The sequence below is a fragment of the Diorhabda sublineata genome, chromosome 2 (genome assembly GCF_026230105.1).
Source record: "Diorhabda sublineata isolate icDioSubl1.1 chromosome 2, icDioSubl1.1, whole genome shotgun sequence".
Lineage (NCBI taxonomy): Eukaryota > Metazoa > Arthropoda > Insecta > Coleoptera > Chrysomelidae > Diorhabda > Diorhabda sublineata.
In genome coordinates, this window is record NC_079475.1 from 18,149,183 (window position 1) to 18,170,998 (window position 21,816).

General features: G+C 33.1%; 1 protein-coding gene across 2 annotated transcripts in view; it reads right to left on the minus strand.

Annotated features, from left to right (window-relative positions):
* Positions 1-267: 267 nt before the first annotated feature.
* Positions 268-21,816, minus strand: part of LOC130453009 (uncharacterized) — a 70,215-nt gene continuing 48,666 nt past the window's right edge. The window contains exons 9-15 of one of the 2 annotated variants that reach the window (XM_056792581.1): positions 19,263-19,431; positions 16,835-17,119; positions 16,580-16,723; positions 12,995-13,111; positions 9,762-9,929; positions 6,137-6,402; positions 1,053-2,295 (exon numbers count right to left, since the gene is read on the minus strand). In XM_056792581.1, the coding sequence (XP_056648559.1) occupies positions 2,085-2,295; positions 6,137-6,402; positions 9,762-9,929; positions 12,995-13,111; positions 16,580-16,723; positions 16,835-17,119; positions 19,263-19,431 (1,360 nt within the window). In that variant the 3' untranslated portion in view covers positions 1,053-2,084. Of the gene's footprint in view, positions 2,296-6,136; positions 6,403-9,761; positions 9,930-12,994; positions 13,112-16,579; positions 16,724-16,834; positions 17,120-19,262; positions 19,432-21,816 lie in introns of both variants that reach the window. The other variant, XM_056792582.1, reaches the window with a different exon arrangement.

Here is a 21,816-nt window from a genome sequence, read left to right on the forward strand (position 1 = left end):
ATATATATATATATATATATATATATATATATATTATATATATATATATAAATTTCTTTAATTTCTTATTTACTCAAATTAATCAAAACAAGAATAACAATTTCTATTTAACTTATTCATAAAAGCTAAAAAGTTAAAAGAATGAAAATGTTTATATGTCCAAAAAGTAAAAACTGTTGTGTGATTTCAATGAAAAATTCTTTTCATTTCTATAAATATAGCATTCTCACTGTATATATTAAAGGATTTAGGTAAAATCAATAACCATTTATTCAAAAATACTTTAGTTTTATTTTTATCGTACAATCAATATTAACAAAAACTTTTATTTATACTCTAAAAATAGACCAAGTGTAATAATTGTTTTGTTCTTTTCAATACCTTATAAAATAAAGTTTGATCAATGTGCGACCTGTTACATTGAATTAACTTGCTCGGCATTATTAATATACAACACAACAAGCACAAATATATTCCCAACTTATATTGATAGGTGCTGACATGACATGAGTTCGGAAACTTTTCAGACAATCCTCGTATATGCATTGGAAAAGAGAATTACTTACTGGTAATTGGAATTAGAAGTTAATTATTGCAAACGATGAAGCTCAAATGGAATCCAAAGAGTGAGTACTCGTACATGTGAATTGATGTTATTTTATGACTAGTGACCGGGACTTTTTGAAGCAATAGATCAAAAAAATCATAAAAAATATGATGTGCTTGACTTATTAAAAATTTAGAAGAAGATATTTCATTGAGATTCATTTCCTGCACTCACATTTAAATTGTTTCCTTGATGACAATTCAGGAAATACCTTATAAATCGAAAGAATCTTTCCTTTCACAGATGTTTGAAGAATGTCAAAAATTTTGGTATGAGAATATACTAGAGGATTACTTTTGATCTGTAATAAGAAAAACTGACTCAAAAAACTGAAAAAATAAAACCGAGATTTGTCATTTTTAATCATTTTGCTATTGTTAATATGAAGATTTTCAAAACCAGATGTAACATAACATTTTATCTATTCTTTCTGGTGGGACGCTAGGAGCGCACGTGCATCGAGCGCACAGGCACGTTTTGAAAACATTTCGTGCATCCAGTACAAACTATCTATGTCGAATCCGAATCGTTCGACGAGAGCAAAAAAAAATTTGATCTGTCGAAGTGAATTCTAGAGATGGGCAAATATACGAACTTTTGAATAATCATTAAGACAAAACGAGGTTAGGTTAGGTTAGGTTAAGTTAACTTAGGAAACTATGACTATAATCGTATTAACTCTTTGTTACTCTGTCGTTAACTCTTTTATATTTTTTTTATTTACGGTAATAAACATTTCAAGTTAAATACAGGGATTGAGGATACCGTCTTTTCACCTGCAAATGTGCGCTCGATGCACCCTCCTATATAATCTGTGCGCTCGAACCACCATGCGCTCGAACCACCATGCGCTCGACTCACGAAAAATCGTGTAGACTAGTCTTAGACAAATAATTTCAGTTATGAGGCTCATATACTTGAACTTCTTTATAATGTAGAATTAGAGGTACTCACCAAACACATGTTTTATATTCTCTAGATCCATTTTTATAGCACACAATAACCGAACTGCTTTAGTATAGGAATCATTCATGTATTTGTCATCTAAATACTCTACATTAAAGACATCAGAAAGTGAATAGAGCAACTGCTCATTGTGTCTAGAGCTCGATAAGTGAATGGTGCCACCATTACCGCCGAAAGGGTTAATATAAATTTACTACTAAAGGTTGATTGGTCAATATACTCGTAATTTAGATGCGTAATCTTCAACTAGTCTACATAAATTACCGTAACATACTAATTTTTTTTTTGGAAAACTGTAATACTCATTGATAGAAATCTTTATGCCTGAAATAAAATTCTAAACCTTCAAGATATGTATGTTGATTAAGTGATTTTAATTTTTATGTTATAAAACCATTAGTAGTTTGGAAAAAATCTTAACTTCATTTCTTCTTGTATTTTGGAAGTTAAAACGTTCGACGTATTTAAATTTGTGTTATTTAAATGCAAATATGTTTTTTATATTTAATAACTAATTCAAATATTTCTCTAGCAGTCCTCCATGCATTGAAACCTTATTTATATTTGATTCGTTTTGATAAATACACCTGTATGGAAAATTGAGATATGTCACTGTTATAGGTACTCGATGCCTCTCGAAAATCTTGCTACGTTTCAGCTTCAATTTAGGAAAAACGGGTATTTTTTGATTTGTGTTTACTTTTTTCACAATCTCGTCAACCCTAAAAAAGTTTTCTGTTAAAAACGATTACATTATTTGTTTAAAACTCAATAATGATATTTTTAATCCAATGAAATAATTTTGTTTTTGTCCACTTTTCAAGGATGATATTCAAATCCTGTTCCCCAAAGAAAATGGATGATACATTGCTATACAAAAGTCCTCTCTCTTACCTTTGAAACGATTATATATAAACTTGCGAAGTTTTGAAATTGGATAATTACATGAATAATTCTTAATGGAATCCCATGGAAAGAGACCCTTTTTGCAAATCTATTGAAAAAACATATTCAATGATACGAGAGTGGTTCAAATATGTAACCAAAACTTTGCATTTAAAAATTTTATTATCAAGTTACAAACAACTTCAGACTTAGAGAGGGTCTAGCAGGGGGTTGAAGGCACAAGCCCCAAGCACGTAGGGGTCCCGCAAAATTACTAATTTCATTTATTTTAGAAGCAATATTGGATCTACAGCAAAATATGCATTTTTTCCAAAAATTGTTTGGAAATGTAAATGAAATGAATGAATTGGTGTAATTTAATCCACATACTAATGTTATACTCTAAATAATAATAAATTCTATATTCCATGAGCTCAAAATGTAAATGATGAGTTAGAAGTGCAAGTAAAATCATTTTTTAAATGCCTTTCTGTTATTAAACTTCAACCTGAATTGATTAATAATACAAATAATTTATTAATTCCATTGAAAATGCTTCATTGATCGAAATATATGATCGAAACTTTTTCGGATGTGTATATAGCCTACCGATTGCTCGTGACGTGACGTGAAGCAGAAAGGTCGTTCTCAGTTTTAAAGAGATTAAAAAATGTACATGTACTTCTATCTAATTTTGATTTCCTCAAGTGGGCCCCGGGTCGCTTGCTGCTGAAGTTTTTTACAGTTTTTCTAAATAGTCTCCGTCTCACATTTCATACACTTTTGACCACCTCTTTGGAAGCTTTCGGATGCCTTTTTCGTAGAAATCTCTCGGCTTGTCACGTAACTATTGGCTCAAGTACGGTTCACGAGTGCTTGGCCTCATATAGTAAATGGAGTGCGTTCGTAAAAACCTTTACTCACGCGTAACAAGTCTCAACAAGCTTCACATAAAGTATTAACTTGCTGTTTCAATTCAGCCACTTATTCAAGTTGTTTTGAAAAATGTCTCAATTTTTGACTAAAGAAGGATTAATACCAAGACAAATTAAAAAGAAAAGAATTGAAAATCGTTTCGCTGGGGACGAGAATCATTAGAAGATGACCCGCGTGCAGAAGGTCCTGTGACGGTTGCTAATCCAGAAAATATTAGATTAGTGGAGAAATTGTTCTAAATGACTGGCACCTAAAAGCAAAGTGTCCTACATGAGGATTCAAATATGACAAAAATTAGTGCGAGGTGGATGCCTCAAATTCTTAACGCAATACCAAAGCAGCGTCGAGTAGAATGTTGGCTTTGCCGCGAGGACCAGGCAAGTGTAATTCGATCAACTGTAAGGGGTAATGAAACTATTTTCTTTTACGATGATCCAACATTCAAAAAGAGATTCGATTGAGTGGCATCGGCCAATTCCAAAAAAAGCAAAGGTCACGAAAAGCTCCAAAAGGGTTGTGGTTACAATATTTTGGGACTGTTAGGATATCCTTTTGATTAACTTTTTAATTTATTAAATTAAATTAATTTTAGACAACCGTGCATGCAGCATATTACTAAGACAGATGCGTCAAAATATTATGGAAGAAAAGTTGCGGCAAAATCAACCGAGCGCTGCGCTTGTTATGTGATAATACTCCAAGGCTACTGTGTACGAATATGGCTTCACAGAGATCCAACACTCATCATATAGCCCTGATCTGGCCCTGTTCGACTATTTTTTGTTCGCAAAGCTGAAAGCTGAGTTAAGGGAAGAAATATTTAACAGCGACGATGAAATTGAACAGCTGGACGTTTTAAAAAGTGTGTGAAAATAAAGGGATAATTTCGCTGTTCCAGAAGAACAATGACGTATATTTTGAGTAATTGAGTTTTATTGCTGAATGGTATCACAAAGCCATAACGTGTATAGTGGAATAACGACGTAATTGTATTTCGACTCTTGGCCGCTAGAGCGCAGTTGTGTCATTGTTAAAACCTGGGCTCCAGTCGGGAGAACATCGCCGCAAGTGCCAGTTGAGGAAGTGAGTGCGTAAGAGGAGGAGTGAACAGTATTATTGAGAGATGTGTTAATAGGGCGAAGAAATCGGGACCAGTATACGTACCTGATCAATATGTTTCGTTGATCAGAAATGCGAAAAAAAGAAGGAAACCTCTTCAAGTTAGGGAATTGGGCTATGAAGATTTCAAAGTTTTATCAAGCTCTGTAAATTCTCATGTGTTTTTTATTTTTTGTTTAGGGGGACTTATAAATTATTAATAATGTTGTATTTTTCTATTTTATATTAATTTTTTAATGTTAAGCAATGGTAATTTAAAATGTATCTTTTTCTTGGAAGAATAGAATAAAGAAAGTGTTTTATGTTTTATTGTCTTTATACCTTGGTTCTGCCTATTAATCAGTTAACCATTTTATATTACATGAATCAATAAATATGTACGTATTTTTGGAAGTTATTTAAACAAACAGGAAATAGAATATTAACAGTTACACGCCATAAAGCGAGAAAAAATTTTGTACTACGTACATTATCACTTTAAGCACACACAATTTCGTTGCTTTGGGTAATTAAATGTTTGGTTCACAACAATTTGAATAATTATTAAATGTTCAAAAATTCTGATTTTATCAATCGTTACTAAAAGAAATTTGAATATATAAACAGTATGAAAATTATTAACACATGCAAAAAACGTTATTAGTCGAATTTTTCAAGGAAAAATTAGACTATTACGGTAGGCATGACTAGAAGAAGAATCTGTTTAAGCAACAATTATTATTTTTGTCTCTCGAGCAATTGCTATGGGTCCGATTTGGTTCAAAATTAGCACACATGGCTTTTTTGGCGGCGGATTGATGTTATTAGAGTTTGGTTGAAAACAAATGAATATTTCGAGGGGTCGCAGTGCAAAAAAAGTGGTTTTTTACCTTTGCTGACCTCTGCAGGTCAAACGAAAAGCGACTGAAAAATGAAATTTCACATGTAGGTTCAATTAGTTGCGAGATGATTTCCTGTCTAAGGTAGAAACTTTCCATCTCCACCCCTCTACATTTTATGGTCATTTTTGTTATATTTTCTTATTTTTTGGCCAGAAAAAGTTTAACTAGAGGGTTCGAACTTCGCATGCAAGTAGGAGTGATGTTGAAAAATTGTCTTTCTCAAGTTCAAAGTTTTCTTCTTCAGTTCTTCTAGCACAAAACGCCCGAAATCATTTTGATCGTTGTAATTGTTGAACTGGACCGCTTCCTATTTAATGAATAATACGAGTATGATCGTTGCTAGGGTGATTTTTTTTACTTCCCATTTTCGAAATATCTTGTCATTATGACAATTTTTTCTTTGTTGTCAATTGGAACTGAACAAGAGGGTTCGAGACCACCGGGTCTATTGAAATTATGAATTTTCATTGGAGAGAGAGAGTTAACTTGTGAAATGAAAACTTATTGAGGAATAGCAAATTTTCCATATAAAGAAATAAGATTGAGAATTAATATCATTTCCAAGAAATTCATTTTATGGAAAGATGTGTTTGTGTATTAGTTAAATTCTTCATTCGACGAAAAATTCGACTTTCGTGATAAAGCTCTGCTGCTCACGGCTTTTTATTATCATTTGGCAATTATCCAGGGGTGGAGCTAATAGGAAAAAAACTGATTCAAATTATATTTTATTGCTACTAACCTGATAAAATGATTTGAAAACTTTTCAACAATATGTTGACTCTCAGACGATATAGACGAAGCGCCTTTGTTCGAATTCTGCGCTGGAACCATTTTCTGCTTGATTAAACTTTTTCTAAGACAATTGATGTGTCTAGAAGTCTCTTTCCACCAACTTTTATAAATACTGGTTGGGGGTGAAGGGACGTATTTAGGACATGGATTAATATCGTTGCTGTTTTTAACATGATGCAAAAATGTAAACGTCGGTGTTGCTATCCGGTCTAACTGAAAAAATAAAACATTTATTATGAGTTTGGTGCTTTATAGGTTCCGTTACCTTCTACATGAATTACGTATATATATATAGACAGGAGCACAAGGTAGGGTAATTTTCAAATCTGTATACACTAATACAACAATGATATTTGAGGGACTTTCATATCATTCCACGTGTCAAACTGGTACTATCTTTCAAATCTAAGCGAATTTTTAAGGTTATAATCAGTAAGATCTAATGGCGTACTTTGGAAATACCGATATGAAAGTAATTAATAATAATTTTATGAAATTAAACACTAGATATAATTACAAAACTATACATTCAATACTTTTAATTGTTGTAAAGCTTATTTTTACAAAAACCAATAGTTCTAATACGAGGGCTATTCGGAAAGTTAGTGGAATTATCACCACACCAACCTCACAATTACGAGTCTATGTTAAATCGTCAAACTTCTAAACTTTTAAGAGACATTATAGAAGAATAAGTCCGACTTGTAAATATGCTTCTACTATATTTAATCAACAATTTTTCCCATAATTACAAACTAGTTTAGTGCCAAACTTTTAAAATTTTAAGAGACAGAGAAAAATAAGTCCGATTTGTAAATATGTTTGTTATATATTGAATCAACAATTTTGCCAATAATTACAAACTAGTTTAGAACTAAATTAAAAAAAAATCAGTTATAAAAATAGTTGTAAATAAATAAATGAACAACCTTTCGCAAACATTAACAGACCTTTACCATAGCGTTACATCATTTTTATCTTTCATAATGGCATGGACTTTACTGGGGGTTTATTTACAATCTCGTCTTTTTTCAACTTTTCCGAAGCTTGGAAATTCTTTAATTCTTCCACTGATCTTGCACGTTCTTTTTCATGTTTTGCTGTGGGTGGTGGTGTTGCTAAAGACCCATTATACTCGTAAGAGTGGAATATCGTTCTTAAACCATTTTAATGCTGTTTTGACGTATGACACGCAGTTTTGTTGTGCTCCTTGAATTCGAAGTTCCTTCTAACGTCGATAACAAACGGAGATCGTGCATGATCTGATGCGTTTATCATTTTAAGAAAATAAATTCATCTATAGAATTATTTGATGGACATATAAAATCCTCAAAAGGTGTAATAAATCTTTACAAATCTCATTTCGAAAAAATATGCTTTGTTAGTACTTTTTCACACAGAAGACAAAGTTCGACAAATAGTTTTCGTCTTTTTGTGAAGCTACAATTTCAGTAATATCATGTAACATTTTATTAATGAACCATTTTTTCCAACGTAAGAAGACTTCATAGTTCATTAAGTACTAATCTTTTATTTCATTTTTAAGATAACAAGGAATGACTAAAAGATGAAACCAATAATGTACTTTATTCCAACAACGTTAGTTGGAAAAAACATGCATTATACTTATGTTTATATCTATTTATTAGTATTAATTAAAGATAAGAAATTAAACTTTAATTTAAAAACACGACATTGTTTAAATGACGGCCATCACGTTGACGGCACTCCTTAAACCGTTTGCGAACATTTTCAAAAACTTTTTGAAGAAGTGGTCGAGGAATACTCCTCATCTTTTCTTTTATATTATTCCTTAAATCTGTCAAATTTTGGATTTGTCTAATTCTCTTAAGATAACTCCACATGAAAAAATCAGGTGGGGTCAAGTTAGGGCTCCGAGATAGTCATTCAATATCACCTCTTCGTCAAATCACCTTTTCTGGAAACAACTCGTGCAATGCAGCTAAAGAGTTGTAAGTGGTGTGCGATGTGGCGCCATCTTGTTGGAATCATATCAGCCGGTTATAATACTTACATTGTTGCAGTTGAGGCCCGAAAAAATTGCATATCCTGTCGACGTAGCGTGCATAAGTTACAGTCACTGCATGTCCTCTGTTTTCTTTATAAAAGTAGGGCCCAATAATGAAGTTTGTTACATAGCGACTCACACGGTGACTTTTGGGTTAAGTAACGAGAGAGTATGTTATGTCTGTGGATTCTTTTCTCCCCAAAAACGACAATTTTGGTGATTTACGTATCCATCCAAATAAAAATACGCCTCATCGCTGAAGAACAAGTTGTTGAAATTGTTAAATCTCTCTAACATTGCATTCAAAAAATTTAATCTTATAACGTAATCATTTTCATGTAGAGCTTGTATAATCTGAATTTTATAAACCTTTAAGTGTAATCAGATCGCATTATGCAGAGAATTGTTGCTCTTGATACTCCCAGTTGAGACTCTCGCTTTCTGAAACTGAGTCGAGGCTGTTGGCTTACAGAGTCTGCTGACTGAACGTCTCCAGGCGTTCTTGCTATCCTTGAACGGCCGTGATGAAATTTCCAATAGTGTTTCCAGTGATATTGAATATCCGGATCAAAGCTTCAATTGTTGTATTGTTTGGAGCTTCGCAATATTGCGCAGTCGATAATGTAACCAATACAACCGTCGAAATCGAATAAGTGATCAATTGTTCCCGAAATACGCACGCGCAAAACCAGCATTGATTTCCCGTGTACGGCATAACGGCACCTAAAAATTTGAGGAACGCGCTAGTGAATGACCCCGAGAATGCCCCTACATCGCGCCTTGTATGCTCTTCACTCATTCTTGAAATAGTTGGAACGTTTTGAGACAACCATTATTTATGCCTTTTTATTAATAGCTTTCATCTGCTTTATCGTGGCGTTCTTGATTACAGGAATGATGTAGAAACGTTTGCCTTTTAGCACATTTTATATTTTCGAGAAGAACCACAAACGTATTATACCAAATCTAATAGATAAAGTAGATGTGTACGGATAAATTCAAATCGTAAGCTACGTGGCGCATTTCCATGTTATTCGTTGTTCTATTTGTCAATTACATATTTCGAATAATAAGTTTTTGTATTCTTTTTGCACATTTGTTTTTGATGACTAATTTTCTACTTGTAAACAGTCTTCAGCTTCCTTACATTATCACTTAAGACATATTTTCATATTTCGTAATTTTCTATGGCACTTTTTTCATCTTCAAATAAAACCTAATGTTAATGCGTTCTACAAAATCCATGTGTGGCCACAGATGCTACAAAATAATCTCACTAAAGCGGCTTTAGTAGCAAACTGACAACACATTGAATATATGCAGCGTAAGAAACTGCTGTTATAAAAATTCATTCAGTTTCTTCTATCATACCTCGTATACCTTGAGGTAAGTGATGCTTTTAACATTAATTAGAAAACCATACACAGAAAATCGAAGGCATGTAATAAGTACATTGATTTCGTCAAATTATGATCCGTGATCATAATTTCAATTTGTAAAAAAAATTTGAACATTAATAATTACGACTCTAAAAAATTATTACCTCACATTCTTTCAGTTTTTTCCTTACAACCTCATGCTTTTCCGGTTTCTCCGCTTTTCGGCGGACACTTCTCATGGATTTGGTTTTAAGAGAATTATTATTCGAACCAAAAAGTCCTCTATTTTCTGCCATTTTAATCATATATTTATCGTCTAAACGAATTATCTCCTAAAATACGAGATTAAAATGAACCGCGCGACTTAATTTAAGGAGAACTTTTTGAAGTTTGAATTTGAAGTTTTCTTAAAGCCCATTTGACATGACGCAATACAACGGCAATGCAATGCAAGACGCAATATTTCTTGATCAAAAGAATGCGCAGATGAAGTTCGGCTGATTGTTTCATGCAAGATCTCGCACTTGCAACATCAACGGTTTGATGCCATTTTTATTACGTGCAAGCGGCAATTCTAGGAAGAAATCCAGTTACTTTTGGCTTAACAACCAAAACGAAGGCAACAGCAGATATAATTATTTACAGTGATCCACTGACCACTTTTTCACTTCGTTACTTACTAACTTAGTTTTGTTATCGTCATTTTTAAACCGGTCACAAAATGTTCAAACAAACTTTAGGTATTTGTTTAATTTACTTATTGAATGTTTGTTAGTTGCGATCATGATGCAATGACAAGAGCCACGTGATGTGCAATATTCATCTATGCAATATTTTGACCTCGCAAGAAATTTCTTGCACGTTGTCTCGCACCATGTTAAGCGACCTTTAAATATATTATGAAACCGGCCGTTAGTTCAGTCTTCAGTCATATTATGGGTTTCGCGTGTAATATAATATAGTACAGTCATTTTAGGTATTTTAAACCCGCGGAAAAATTCCTAGTGAGCTAAATCTTTGTAAATACCTTTATTTACAATATTTGAACAAAGGTTTGAAAAATTGACATCGATATCGGCTAAAAAATTTTTAGAGGTCAAAAGGTCACGAAAACCAGTTGTTCGCAAATATCTCGCGGAGGTCAATAGCGGTTATTATAAAAATTGTTCCTAGTAGAATTATCTACAAAAAATGTGCTTTTTTCGGATTAAAGCACTGACTCACATACGGTATTTTATACCGTACACCAAGGCGTAAACTGTATTGCTTTTCAATGTGCTTATCTTATAGAGGTTTAGAAACAGTGAAATTTAGTATAATTTATCCAAATGACCCCCACTGGCAGATTTTATGTAAAAAGCATCCACAAGTGGATAAACTCTATTACACTCAAGTAATTCTAGTAGTACCTGCCGCATGGAGATGCCATGTACTGGTACTCGGGAAAGACGTGCCTTGATAGCGAAGGCTTTCCAAAGAAATAATTCCCAATAAATTGATCTTTTGGATGTCTGCAGGTGAAGTTGGTGTTCCTAAGTTCCCAGCTGTATCGCCTACAAGTCGTACGGCTCTCTTCTGTCTGGACTCGAGAATCTTCAGGCTATGCTTGGGAGTCAAGCTCCAATATTCCAAAGATGAACGAATCTGGGCCTTGTAGAGGATTAGAAGATATTCCGCATTTCATGGTTGCAAGACCCGTCCCTTTATACCTGCTACTGCTTGTCAGACTGCGTCAACTGAACTAGAGAGTTAAACTTTTTAACCAGGAAAAAACAATGTTGTAACGAAAATATACTCGACTAATTGTCTCAACAAGTATCCACGTTGCTAGAAAAATATTCTATTTCTACATGTCATGATCGGAGGTGATACAACTTTTTGGAGGAGGAAGATGTTTGAGAAAAGACCTGATGTAATCAATTTTGCAGAAATATTCCAACGTGAAAATTGACCTCGGGATGTCATTGTCAATGATAGAATACATCTTCTACTAGCAATATACGGTACTCCAAATTCAGAACAATCGATAGATAAATTACAGATACTGTAAGGGACTGTTCATAAATTACTTAACGCTAAAATTTCAAAATTTCATGTCCTGTCTGTCTGTTTGCCTGTAACGCTACCGTAACAATCGTATTCTACCCTGTCTGTCTGCCTAGGAAAACGTAAAAACACCATAAAAAAGCTATTTAAAAACGATGCTTTGCTTATACATGTTTAATCAACTTAAATATTTCAAGATAAATTATCTAATGTCATATTATATGACTGTTAAGATTGCTTGCTCTGATACATTTTTTGTCTGATTAAAAATAAATAAATTTTAGAATTTGGATTATTAAACATGTCTTTTGCGTATCTTAAGCTATACACACATTGATTATATCCAGATTTTCTATATCAACGTTCTCTTCGTCCACCCACTAGACGTGTTCTGATTCTGCCTTTTTCTTTATGAAAAATATTTTCAATCATCTTGTGAAATAGCGCAATGTTGACACTATGCAATGACAGCTTCAAATAACGTTACGCCGAATTGTCCCAATTCGGTAATTTTTAGGATCGTTCAATTCAAATTTGAAAAATGTTACGTTACATTTTAAGAAAAGTTTATGGACATTGACGTGGTCAGTCATGCTTAAATGCAGGCTCAACAAATAATGGAAATGGAGATTGGTAACTATTACTGATAGAGAAACTGAAGACATCGATATTGGATAAAAAAATTTTTTTTTATTTTACTGAATTCGAATAAAACTTTATTGATTCTTGAATAAGAAAACCTTTTATTGAATATGATGAATTATGCTTACGGGGGAAACCATGGTAAACAAACGCGCCTTGCATTGTACCTCGTAGGTGGTGAACAAACGAGGGCGTCGTCATGATATAGTTGCTTTCTCAGCTCTCTACTCCGAAAACGGTTAATTTTACAGAAAAATGCAGCATTATTTTTTGTAAATCATTCTACTAGGAACAATTCATATAATAACTGCTGTTACCTCCGAGCAATAAATCGCGTGATATTTGCGTGACTTTTCGAGCTTTTTAACTTTCTTAGTCGGTACGATATGGATGTCGATTTTTTACATCTTCATTACAACACCTTAATAAAGGTGTATACGAAAATTCAGCTCACAGAATTTTTTCGCAGATAGAACCTGAAATGACTTGGCTAAATAAGATAAAAACTAATATAAACTTTCATTTTGACATTTTATTTTATCGTAACCGCATCTCAAGATTTTCAAAGTTAAAAACTAACGCAAATTGAAGAAAAAAAGGGCTCAATTCAAGAAATAGTTGTTGATGACATTGGGATAATTAATTATTTAATTAATTAATATGTTAGTTCATGGTCATACTTTCGATTTATTTAGTTTATAATACTTACCTTTCTTTGCAAAAGAGCGAGAAAACAACCGCAAACTTCTTTCTGAAAGCCTTTGCAAGATTCACTCGGACAAAGTATCGGTAATTGACAATTGTCGAATATATCTGTATCGGGGACCTAAAAACGAACATTTATCGAATTGTTTTTCATAAATTGAAAGATCGTACATACAGAGTACGCATTAGTCTAATTACTCAATTATCATACGAGACATACAGCACAGGAATATTTTTTAATGTTATACGGGGTAATTTAAAAGATATGAGCATTCAATCTTAGTTATGCGGTAACCTTAGGACTCTGTATACTAAAATGTCATTCAGAAGAATCGGATGTTTTTAAAATAATCATAAAAAATTATTATTTCAAAAAAGTTTAATTGATTCAGAAACACTTGTTAAATCATAGCATTTTGGGCAATACATTGTAGTAGCCTTTGACAAAAACTGGCCTCAATTCTTTGCAGCATGTCTACATCAATCTGGGTGACGTGTCGACAAATTGCGATCTTTAGGTCCTCCAAAGTACGCGGTTTATTGTTATACACACGAGATTTCAGAAACCCCCACAGAAAAAAATCCCAACTACTCAAGTCGGGGGAACGAAGGGGCCAAGGAATGTCGCCGAATCTGGAAACAATCCGTCCCGGGAACAAATCAAGGAGAACAACCATTTTTGCCCTCGCTGTGTGCGCTTGGTTCCATCCTGCTGGAATATCACATTTTGAAAATCAATTCATAGGTTTCGTAATTCAGGGATAAAAAACGTATTGCAATGTAACCATCAGCTGTCATTTTCTTCAAAAAATATGACTTTGGGCTGTGAAGTGGTCTCTCGTGAAGCTGATGCCGGTTTTTTTCTGCCCAATACCGGCAATTTTGTTTGTTGACGAAGCCATTCAGATGAAAATGGGCTTCGTCACTCATTAACAATATCAATGTTCTCCGGAGTGCTAGCAGTTCGTTGGGGACCCCGTGGTTTTTTCTTTAATTATAAACTTTAGTTATAAACCACTTGTTCGAAGGTTGTTTGCCCATCGCAATATTGTGTTACAAGGAGAGACACTTACATTGCGATGGATATTAAACTGACGGCGGAAATCTCACTGAAGAGCAGTTACGGATTCGCACAAAATTCTCATACGCGTACAAGCGTTGGTCTAGTGTCCACGGCTCCATCTCAATGACTGAAATGTAAATGCTATGAACAAAGGAAACGTTAAATACCAGTCACGTGCCACTCCCACCACGAGCGCCCGTGTACAACCCTCTCTAAAAGCATCCGGTTCCCGTGAATGACCCTGTATATTTGAAGTAAATGAAAATGCTAAGCTTATTATGCTATTGTTCTGTAAATTCGTAATATTTTGAGAAAGCCACTTTGGAATTATTGAAAAAAAACCTGTTACCAATTCAATTAGTGATTATTAAACTTTTGGGAAAATAATTAATCAAAACAACTTAAGACACTTCGAAAAGGCGACAACAATCCATTATTTACAAGTTGGGCTCTAAAATGGACGTTTGATTATTTTGTATTGGCACAGAGAAAATTAGTTACATTATCGAGACAATAAAATATAAGATCTCATTCACCATTTTTTTTGTTGGCTGCTGCACAGTAAGGACGCGTGTGATTATCCATGATGGTAGAGTGGAGTAATGATTTCTGCTCAGATTTTATGGAATTATACCAAATAATTGAACCTATCACTTTGAATCAAAAAAATCCTTATAAGGACAACAATAAAGTGAAGTGAGTAAATATTTGTAGGCACATAAAGTAACTAACACAGTCATTTGAATCGCTTTCATTTTGTAGTACACGTAGCGAGCAACTGAATAAATCGAAAGTGTGAATGGTCGCCTCCACTCGCCAACACTCGTGCCTAGAGCCTCTGGGAGGTAGAGCAGTAATTCTACTTTAAATAGATTTGTTTTAATTACTCATATTTACTGGACGACAAATAGGTTTTATAAAAATAATTTATCAGTAATTAACTAAAATGGAATATTTGAAATGACATTTCGAGATGATGTACGAGTACCTAAGGAACCTTTAGATTCCGTGTTACAGTAAAAAGTTTGATAAAATAAGGTGCAGTTGGGTTAATGACCCGGAGAACTGTTCTTTCACTACATTTCAATAAAATCTAACAAAACTGTCAAAATTCGTCAATACGCGTTTGAAAAGAAAGTGTAAAATGGGTAATTCTCACGTAATTTTGAAACTTCTGTCCTAGCAGCATAAAGCTAATCGTCGCGACGAAGGATGTTCTTTTTTGTTTCGAAAGAACTGAACTTCATTAAGGCTTAAAATGTACTTTGAGATTGTACGGACATTTGTGAGGAATAAAAAATATACAGTACTCTGAAGAATCATTCCCTCACTACCAATATCCAGATTAGAACATTGTCTAATGTTTTTATTAAACATTTTTTCAAAAATCTGCTTGGAGCTTTGACTTGTTTCAACAAAGTATCAAAATTTCTCTGAATTTAGTAACATAAGTCATTAAATATTTATATAATATTAACTCAATATTTGTACCATGAAAAATAATCATTCCCTCACAGCATTACCAACAGTCGATAAGTAGGTATATTTTTGAGGACTTTGATAATACTCGCATTAGTTTTTGACAGTTGGTATAACGGTTACTTGTTCGGACTGGCGAATTGACTTCAAGTTTGTTACAGTAATTGTTGGAAGAAGATTTCATTGTAATTTTTTAAAATTACATTCCATCACAGTGAAGAATAAAAAGTTAATTATAGTATTCCAATTTTGATAGAGTAGTTAAGTATGTTTTTAGAGGTAGAAATCGTAGCCAAAAGCTAGCTGGTAACGAAAGGTTATGCTCAGAGATTTTTTTAGGTTATGATTTATTTTGACATTCCCACGCCGTAATTTCCTCATTTTGAATAAAAGTGAGGGGATGAGCTAATGACTTTCAGACTAAATCAACACGGTTTTCGTACAGTTTTGCTTAGTGGAACTTTTTAATCTAGTCTAACCTAGTCGAATTTTAAATATATTTAAAAAATGATTAATACGATTCCCTCACATTTAAAACGTCAAAACTCATTTATTTTGGAAACCACAATATTTTCTACTACTAGTAAGATAAATGGTACAAATTTAAGAGTAAATGAAGATGGCTTAATTTAAATCTTTATCATTATTTTATTGATAGGTAATTTTGAGATTTCATGAGAATTGCCCAAATATAAATCACTTCCTAATAACGTAAAAGTTCAATAAAGAAAATATTGACCATGTCACTGTGTTGAATACACCGTTATTGAAAGAAACAAAGGTTTTTTAATGCAGTGGTTGGTGGCGAAACTCCTTCAAAGCAAACAGATTTCAACTCTGACGATTATACATCACACCTACCAAGCAAATACTTATAGTTGACATGGCATTTCAAAGACTTCACTCCACACCAGCCTTTAGTGATATATTTAACCGTCATATTACATATTACAAGGATAATAAATAATCAAGGTGTCTTATTGTGGTTTAACGTAAATTATAGAACAAATATTGATTGTTATGATAAGTTGACTGAGATGTACATACATTTATTTTGTCTAAAAAAAATTCATCTCCTTCATCTTCTGGCATATTATCTAGAACATTTGGTTCTTGTACTTTTTCTTCTATCAGATCTTCAGCTTCCTCATTTGTATTCTCGTTATTATTAATTTCTTTATTTTCTTTGTCCTGAAAAAGAGTAATACTAGTACTATCAACTATCCTCCAGGTTCATCTAAATAAATAGTATTTTCATATATGGTTTAGTGTTTTAGCGAAAAGATTTTTTAACATACTTACTTCTGACGATAGAATAGTTTTTGCTTGTCCTAGTAACGCTGCGTGTTGTAATTTAGCTATTTCATTTATTTCATTTAACGCTTTATCAACCATACATTTATTTTCTGCATCAAGCTCAGAATGCGTTTCATAAAGTACAAATTGTATTTGAGGTCTGGACATCGCGAATCTTAATGTTTTTTGTTGTTCGTCTAATACTTTAGCGATTCTTTCTTTGGCTTCCTTCGTATCACCAGTTTCAGTGAGGATTTCTAGCATGGAGAGGTCTCCTCCTCGACTACACACCTTAAAAAAGTACCAGTATATAATTAAAAAACCTTTTTTTATTATTGCTATAATAGGGTTCGGCAATGAAACGGGAAGATTTCGTAAATAATTTTATTTGTTGAAAAGATATTTTTTTTAGTTATTAATACATTAATGGGAAATAAAAGAGTAACCATTTTTATACGGGTGATATCGAAGATCTGTCACTTATTTGAAGTCGTGTGTCGTGACGGACGGTCGATCGACGTGGATATCTTAACACTGCTTGTCGATATTTTCAGGAGTTCGAATCGTTCTGGAACTACCACCTCTTTTTCTAGACGTCGATCCAGTTTGCTCGAAGAACAGATTGGTTACGCGGTATGTTAAAATGCCGTCTAAAATCCCGACGCGTTTGCACAAAACTCTCGCCATTTTGAAAAATAAGCCTTAATTGCGTAACCGTGATGATCACCCGCCCAACCCTCCATATTAAACTTAATGGCAAGCCACTCGGGTCCCGGCAGACTTGTGACTATCTTCCCTATCTCTTCACCACGCGCTGCAAGCCTACACCACAAATCTTCCCGTCTCATTCCCTAACCGTAATACATTCAGATTAAGCATATGTACAGAAAAGGAAGCGTTGAGGTTTTTATCAATATATTTTTTTAATTTCGCTGTATAATTCTTCCAATATCAATTGCAGAAGAAATTTATGCGAAGATCAATCAATATTTCTTAAATACGTACGCACTCATATCAAATTAAGAAATGAAAAATAAAGTTTACTCCCCTTATAAAATTCGTAAGTTTTGTCAGCATGTGGTTTTAAATACAAAAAAATGAATAAACGGATGGCAATAACCAAATCGTCAAGGATCATTCGATAGCGACAAGAATATTTGCGTCAGATAAAAGACTACCGAAGTTCTCATGGATACATAATTTATCTAGATGAAACATGGTTTGACAGTAACGATGCAGTGAATTTCGGTTGGGTTGACAATAGTAAAAATTGCTGATTTAATGGGCCATGTTTTAAAGGGAAATGCATTATAATGTTACATGCTGGAAGCAAAAATGGTTTCGTGCCTGAAACGACAGACTTGCGTCCTTTGCTCCCTTCATCATTACGGCCATCTTTGAACTTTCGACACCATTCACGCATAATACCATCACTCATGAAGTATTCTCCATACACACGACTCATTTTCCAATGGATTTCTGCAGCACTATAGCCTCCAGCCTGTAGAAAACGATTCACACTTCGCAATTCACATTTGGAGGGAGCATCAATAATGGCGGACGTGTTTACGTGTCTGTAGCACAACGCCAACTGACGCCTGAATGTCAACAATGGCGAAATGTGTTGTGCGAAAGCTTCGCAGTCACCTACAGCGCATGCCCGGCTTCTGCTGCCCGCGTAAAGCATCTGCACGGTGCGATCGGAGGTTTAAAAAAACCGAGGACAAAACTATAGTCAATTGAGAAACACTATAGACCTCAAAAATAAAGATGTTCTATTAGGACATCGAAATATTTCTCTTGACTATAATCTAAAATGCAGAATAAGAGAAGCAATTTTATATATGAATTTTCTTATGATGATACATGACATACATCGCAATGTTTAAATAACGGATTAAACAATCAGCAATATAAACATAGGGAAATTCAAGAAAAAAAGATAAAAACCTATACAATTTGAGTAAAATTTATAATTCTTCCTGGTTACTTTCAATATGACTGACAATTTTGGATAAAAAATTATTAGTTATGAATAAAACATTTTTTTTATTATCATGAGGAATGTGATCTATTGGTGGATCATATAAGTCGAGAATATATGAAATTATATTTATTTTGTCGGGTCAAAACCTAGAAAACCGAAAAACTAATTAAAAAATATCTTTCAGTGATATTTAAGAAAATATATCATGTGAGAAGAAAAATATGGTTTATGCGGGACGGTACGTTGGTTTTAAAACAAAAAAGTCGTATCCAATAATTTCTCAGGACAACCGCCTAATTCCTTCTCAATCTTCATAATTTTTGAGGATCTCAAGAGATGAAGTAAACTAAATATATGCAATAACCTCAATCATAATAAATTATTTAATTTATTATTGTATTGTTGTTTCATATTCAATAAATATAATAGTTTATTGATAATAATTACCAAATCTATAGGATCAACAACAGCTGTGTAACTATTCGGAGGAGTAGCGAAAACAGCAACTACCTCTTCCATATATGTTGCATCGGGTGGAGTATCAATGAGTCTGTCAGAAAATAATTTGATATTTGACATACCCAATTGATTGAAATAATTTTCATATTCTTCTTTTCTAAAATAAAAAAATTCATTTGTGAGCAGCTTTAAACAGAATGAAAAGTACCAGAATTATGTAAGATGATCTAAACAAAACTGGTGATTATATTAAAATATTAAAAATCATCCACTTTCTTCTGCTACGTCCGCTTCAATTACAAAATGTTTTTATGTCTTGATGATAAAGTTGACAAATTTCATTTTTTGCTTGTTAGACGTTGATAAAGTTACACAGAATAAAAATAGTTTAAACTCGACGAACAATAAGATAAAATGAGAGCTTTTTTGGAGAACAAATAATAAAACTGTTTTATTAATGTTTAATAATAATTAAGCTGAGCGACTGTTATCACTATATTATAGAATATTTACAAAATTTAAATAATAGAGACAACATTTACTAATTTTAGATTTATAAACAATTTTTACTATCTCGTGCGCATGTTTTTGAGTGGCGTAAACGCTTTAGTGAGGGCCGAGAGGGTAAATCAAAATTTGAGTCAATGTTGATCGTTTTTTTCGACATTAACGGTATCGTGATGACTGAATGGGTTCCAGAGAGTCAGACTGTCAACGAGACTTACTATTTGTCAGTTTTGGCAACACTGCGGGAACGATTTCGTAAAAAACGGCCCGAGTTGTGGAAGAATAACTCGTAGATTTTGCACCAGGACAACGCACTTGCTCATAACGCGCTATCTGTGAAACAGTATTTGACCAGTACGCGCACTCCAGTGCTCGAACACCAGTCGTACTCACTAGATTTCGCACCGTGCGACTTTTTTTGTTTCCGAAGGTAAAATCTGCCTTTGAAGGGACCTGATTTGAGTCGATGGAAGCGGTAAAGTAAAAAACGGCACTGCTTCGATCAATGGAAAGTGTTGAAAGGTTGAAAAGTGTAAGCAATTTTTATTCCACAAAGTTTTTTTCTAAAGCTGGTACTTTTAGAGTTATGAACGATTGCACTGCTCAATTTTCATTGAAAAACCATATATTTTTCACCGTTTTTCATGAATAAGTTGAAAAGTTTCCATGTTATCAGCGAAACCATCAAATAAAAAATGTAGCTATTATAGAAATAAAGAGATTCGTTTTTTAATATCCTTTGTAAATTCAGTAATAACTGAGTTATTGCTCGTTGAAGGATGGCTATATTTGGGGAGCTCCGAAATTAAAAGCTTTTAACCTCAAATAAATTGATAAAATTTTTGAAAAAACTCAAGAGATCTTTTTCAAAGCATATAGAAAAACCTTTAAAATGAGCATTGTCAAAAGTCTTTTGCATAAGAGTTGACTGATTTCTTCTTTTTTCTTTATTGAAAAATGTACTAATTATACCCTCGTCATTACCACCCCAATTGGAATTAATCGCAATCCACTTGCAATGATCTTTATTTATGTACTATTGATATGATCCATGTGATTTGATCGGTTATGAATGCTTATTTTAGAAAAAAATAATTGTTCAAATTAAACACTGCATTTTCCGTAATCTTGAAAAAAAGGAGTTTTTCCTAAAAAGACTTTTTATGTTATGAGAAAATGTTTCAAATATCAATTGTAAGGTTTCTCTTGCCAAAAATTTTGAGCTTCTTTTAATTTATGTATCATAGAAATTGAAGGAGATACATTAGTTCACAGTTTGCATTTGCGTACCAAATATGACTGATGCAACTTCTTTAAGCTATATTATTTTCAAAACCGGTGGTTGAAAAAAGTTTTAATTGATATGACGTTTATGTGCTTGAAATCCCCTATAAAATGCTTGTTTAAAAAAGTTTTTAGCTCAAAAATTGAGCGAATTATAGTCTAAAAACAAACTGCTTTTTTTTTCAAAGTTTGGAGCACGAATTTTGGGACATTGGAAAAAGAGCTGTCATGAATGATATTTGTGATGATAAAATATAATTATTCAAAATTTTGGAATTTTTGGTCACTGAAGGTGTGTTTTATAAGGGTTGAAATATTTGAAAAGCAACATAAAAATATGAGGAAATTCAATATAAATATACTTTTGAATAATGTTCAATTATATAAGAATCGTTGACATTATTTTTCAACTGTTTATATGACATATAGGGGATGATTTGGAGATCTAGTAAGCCCAGACCAGTTCCATGCATAAACAAAATATTGCGTTACCATAGCAACGAACAATAACTTATTAGAAGTGTCAGTGTAAAGTTTGACGTCAAAAAAGTAAACCAAAGTTACACAATAAATTAAATTGTGAAAATCGAAAAATTGAAGTATCGAGCCATCATCAAATACCTGTATTTAAAAGGGTTAATGTATGCAGATTTACAAAGATATGCTTAATACACTTTGTGAGCAATGTCCTTCGTATGCAACCGTGGAAAATTGGACTACAAGCTTCAAAAGAAGTAAATTTTCCATTGAA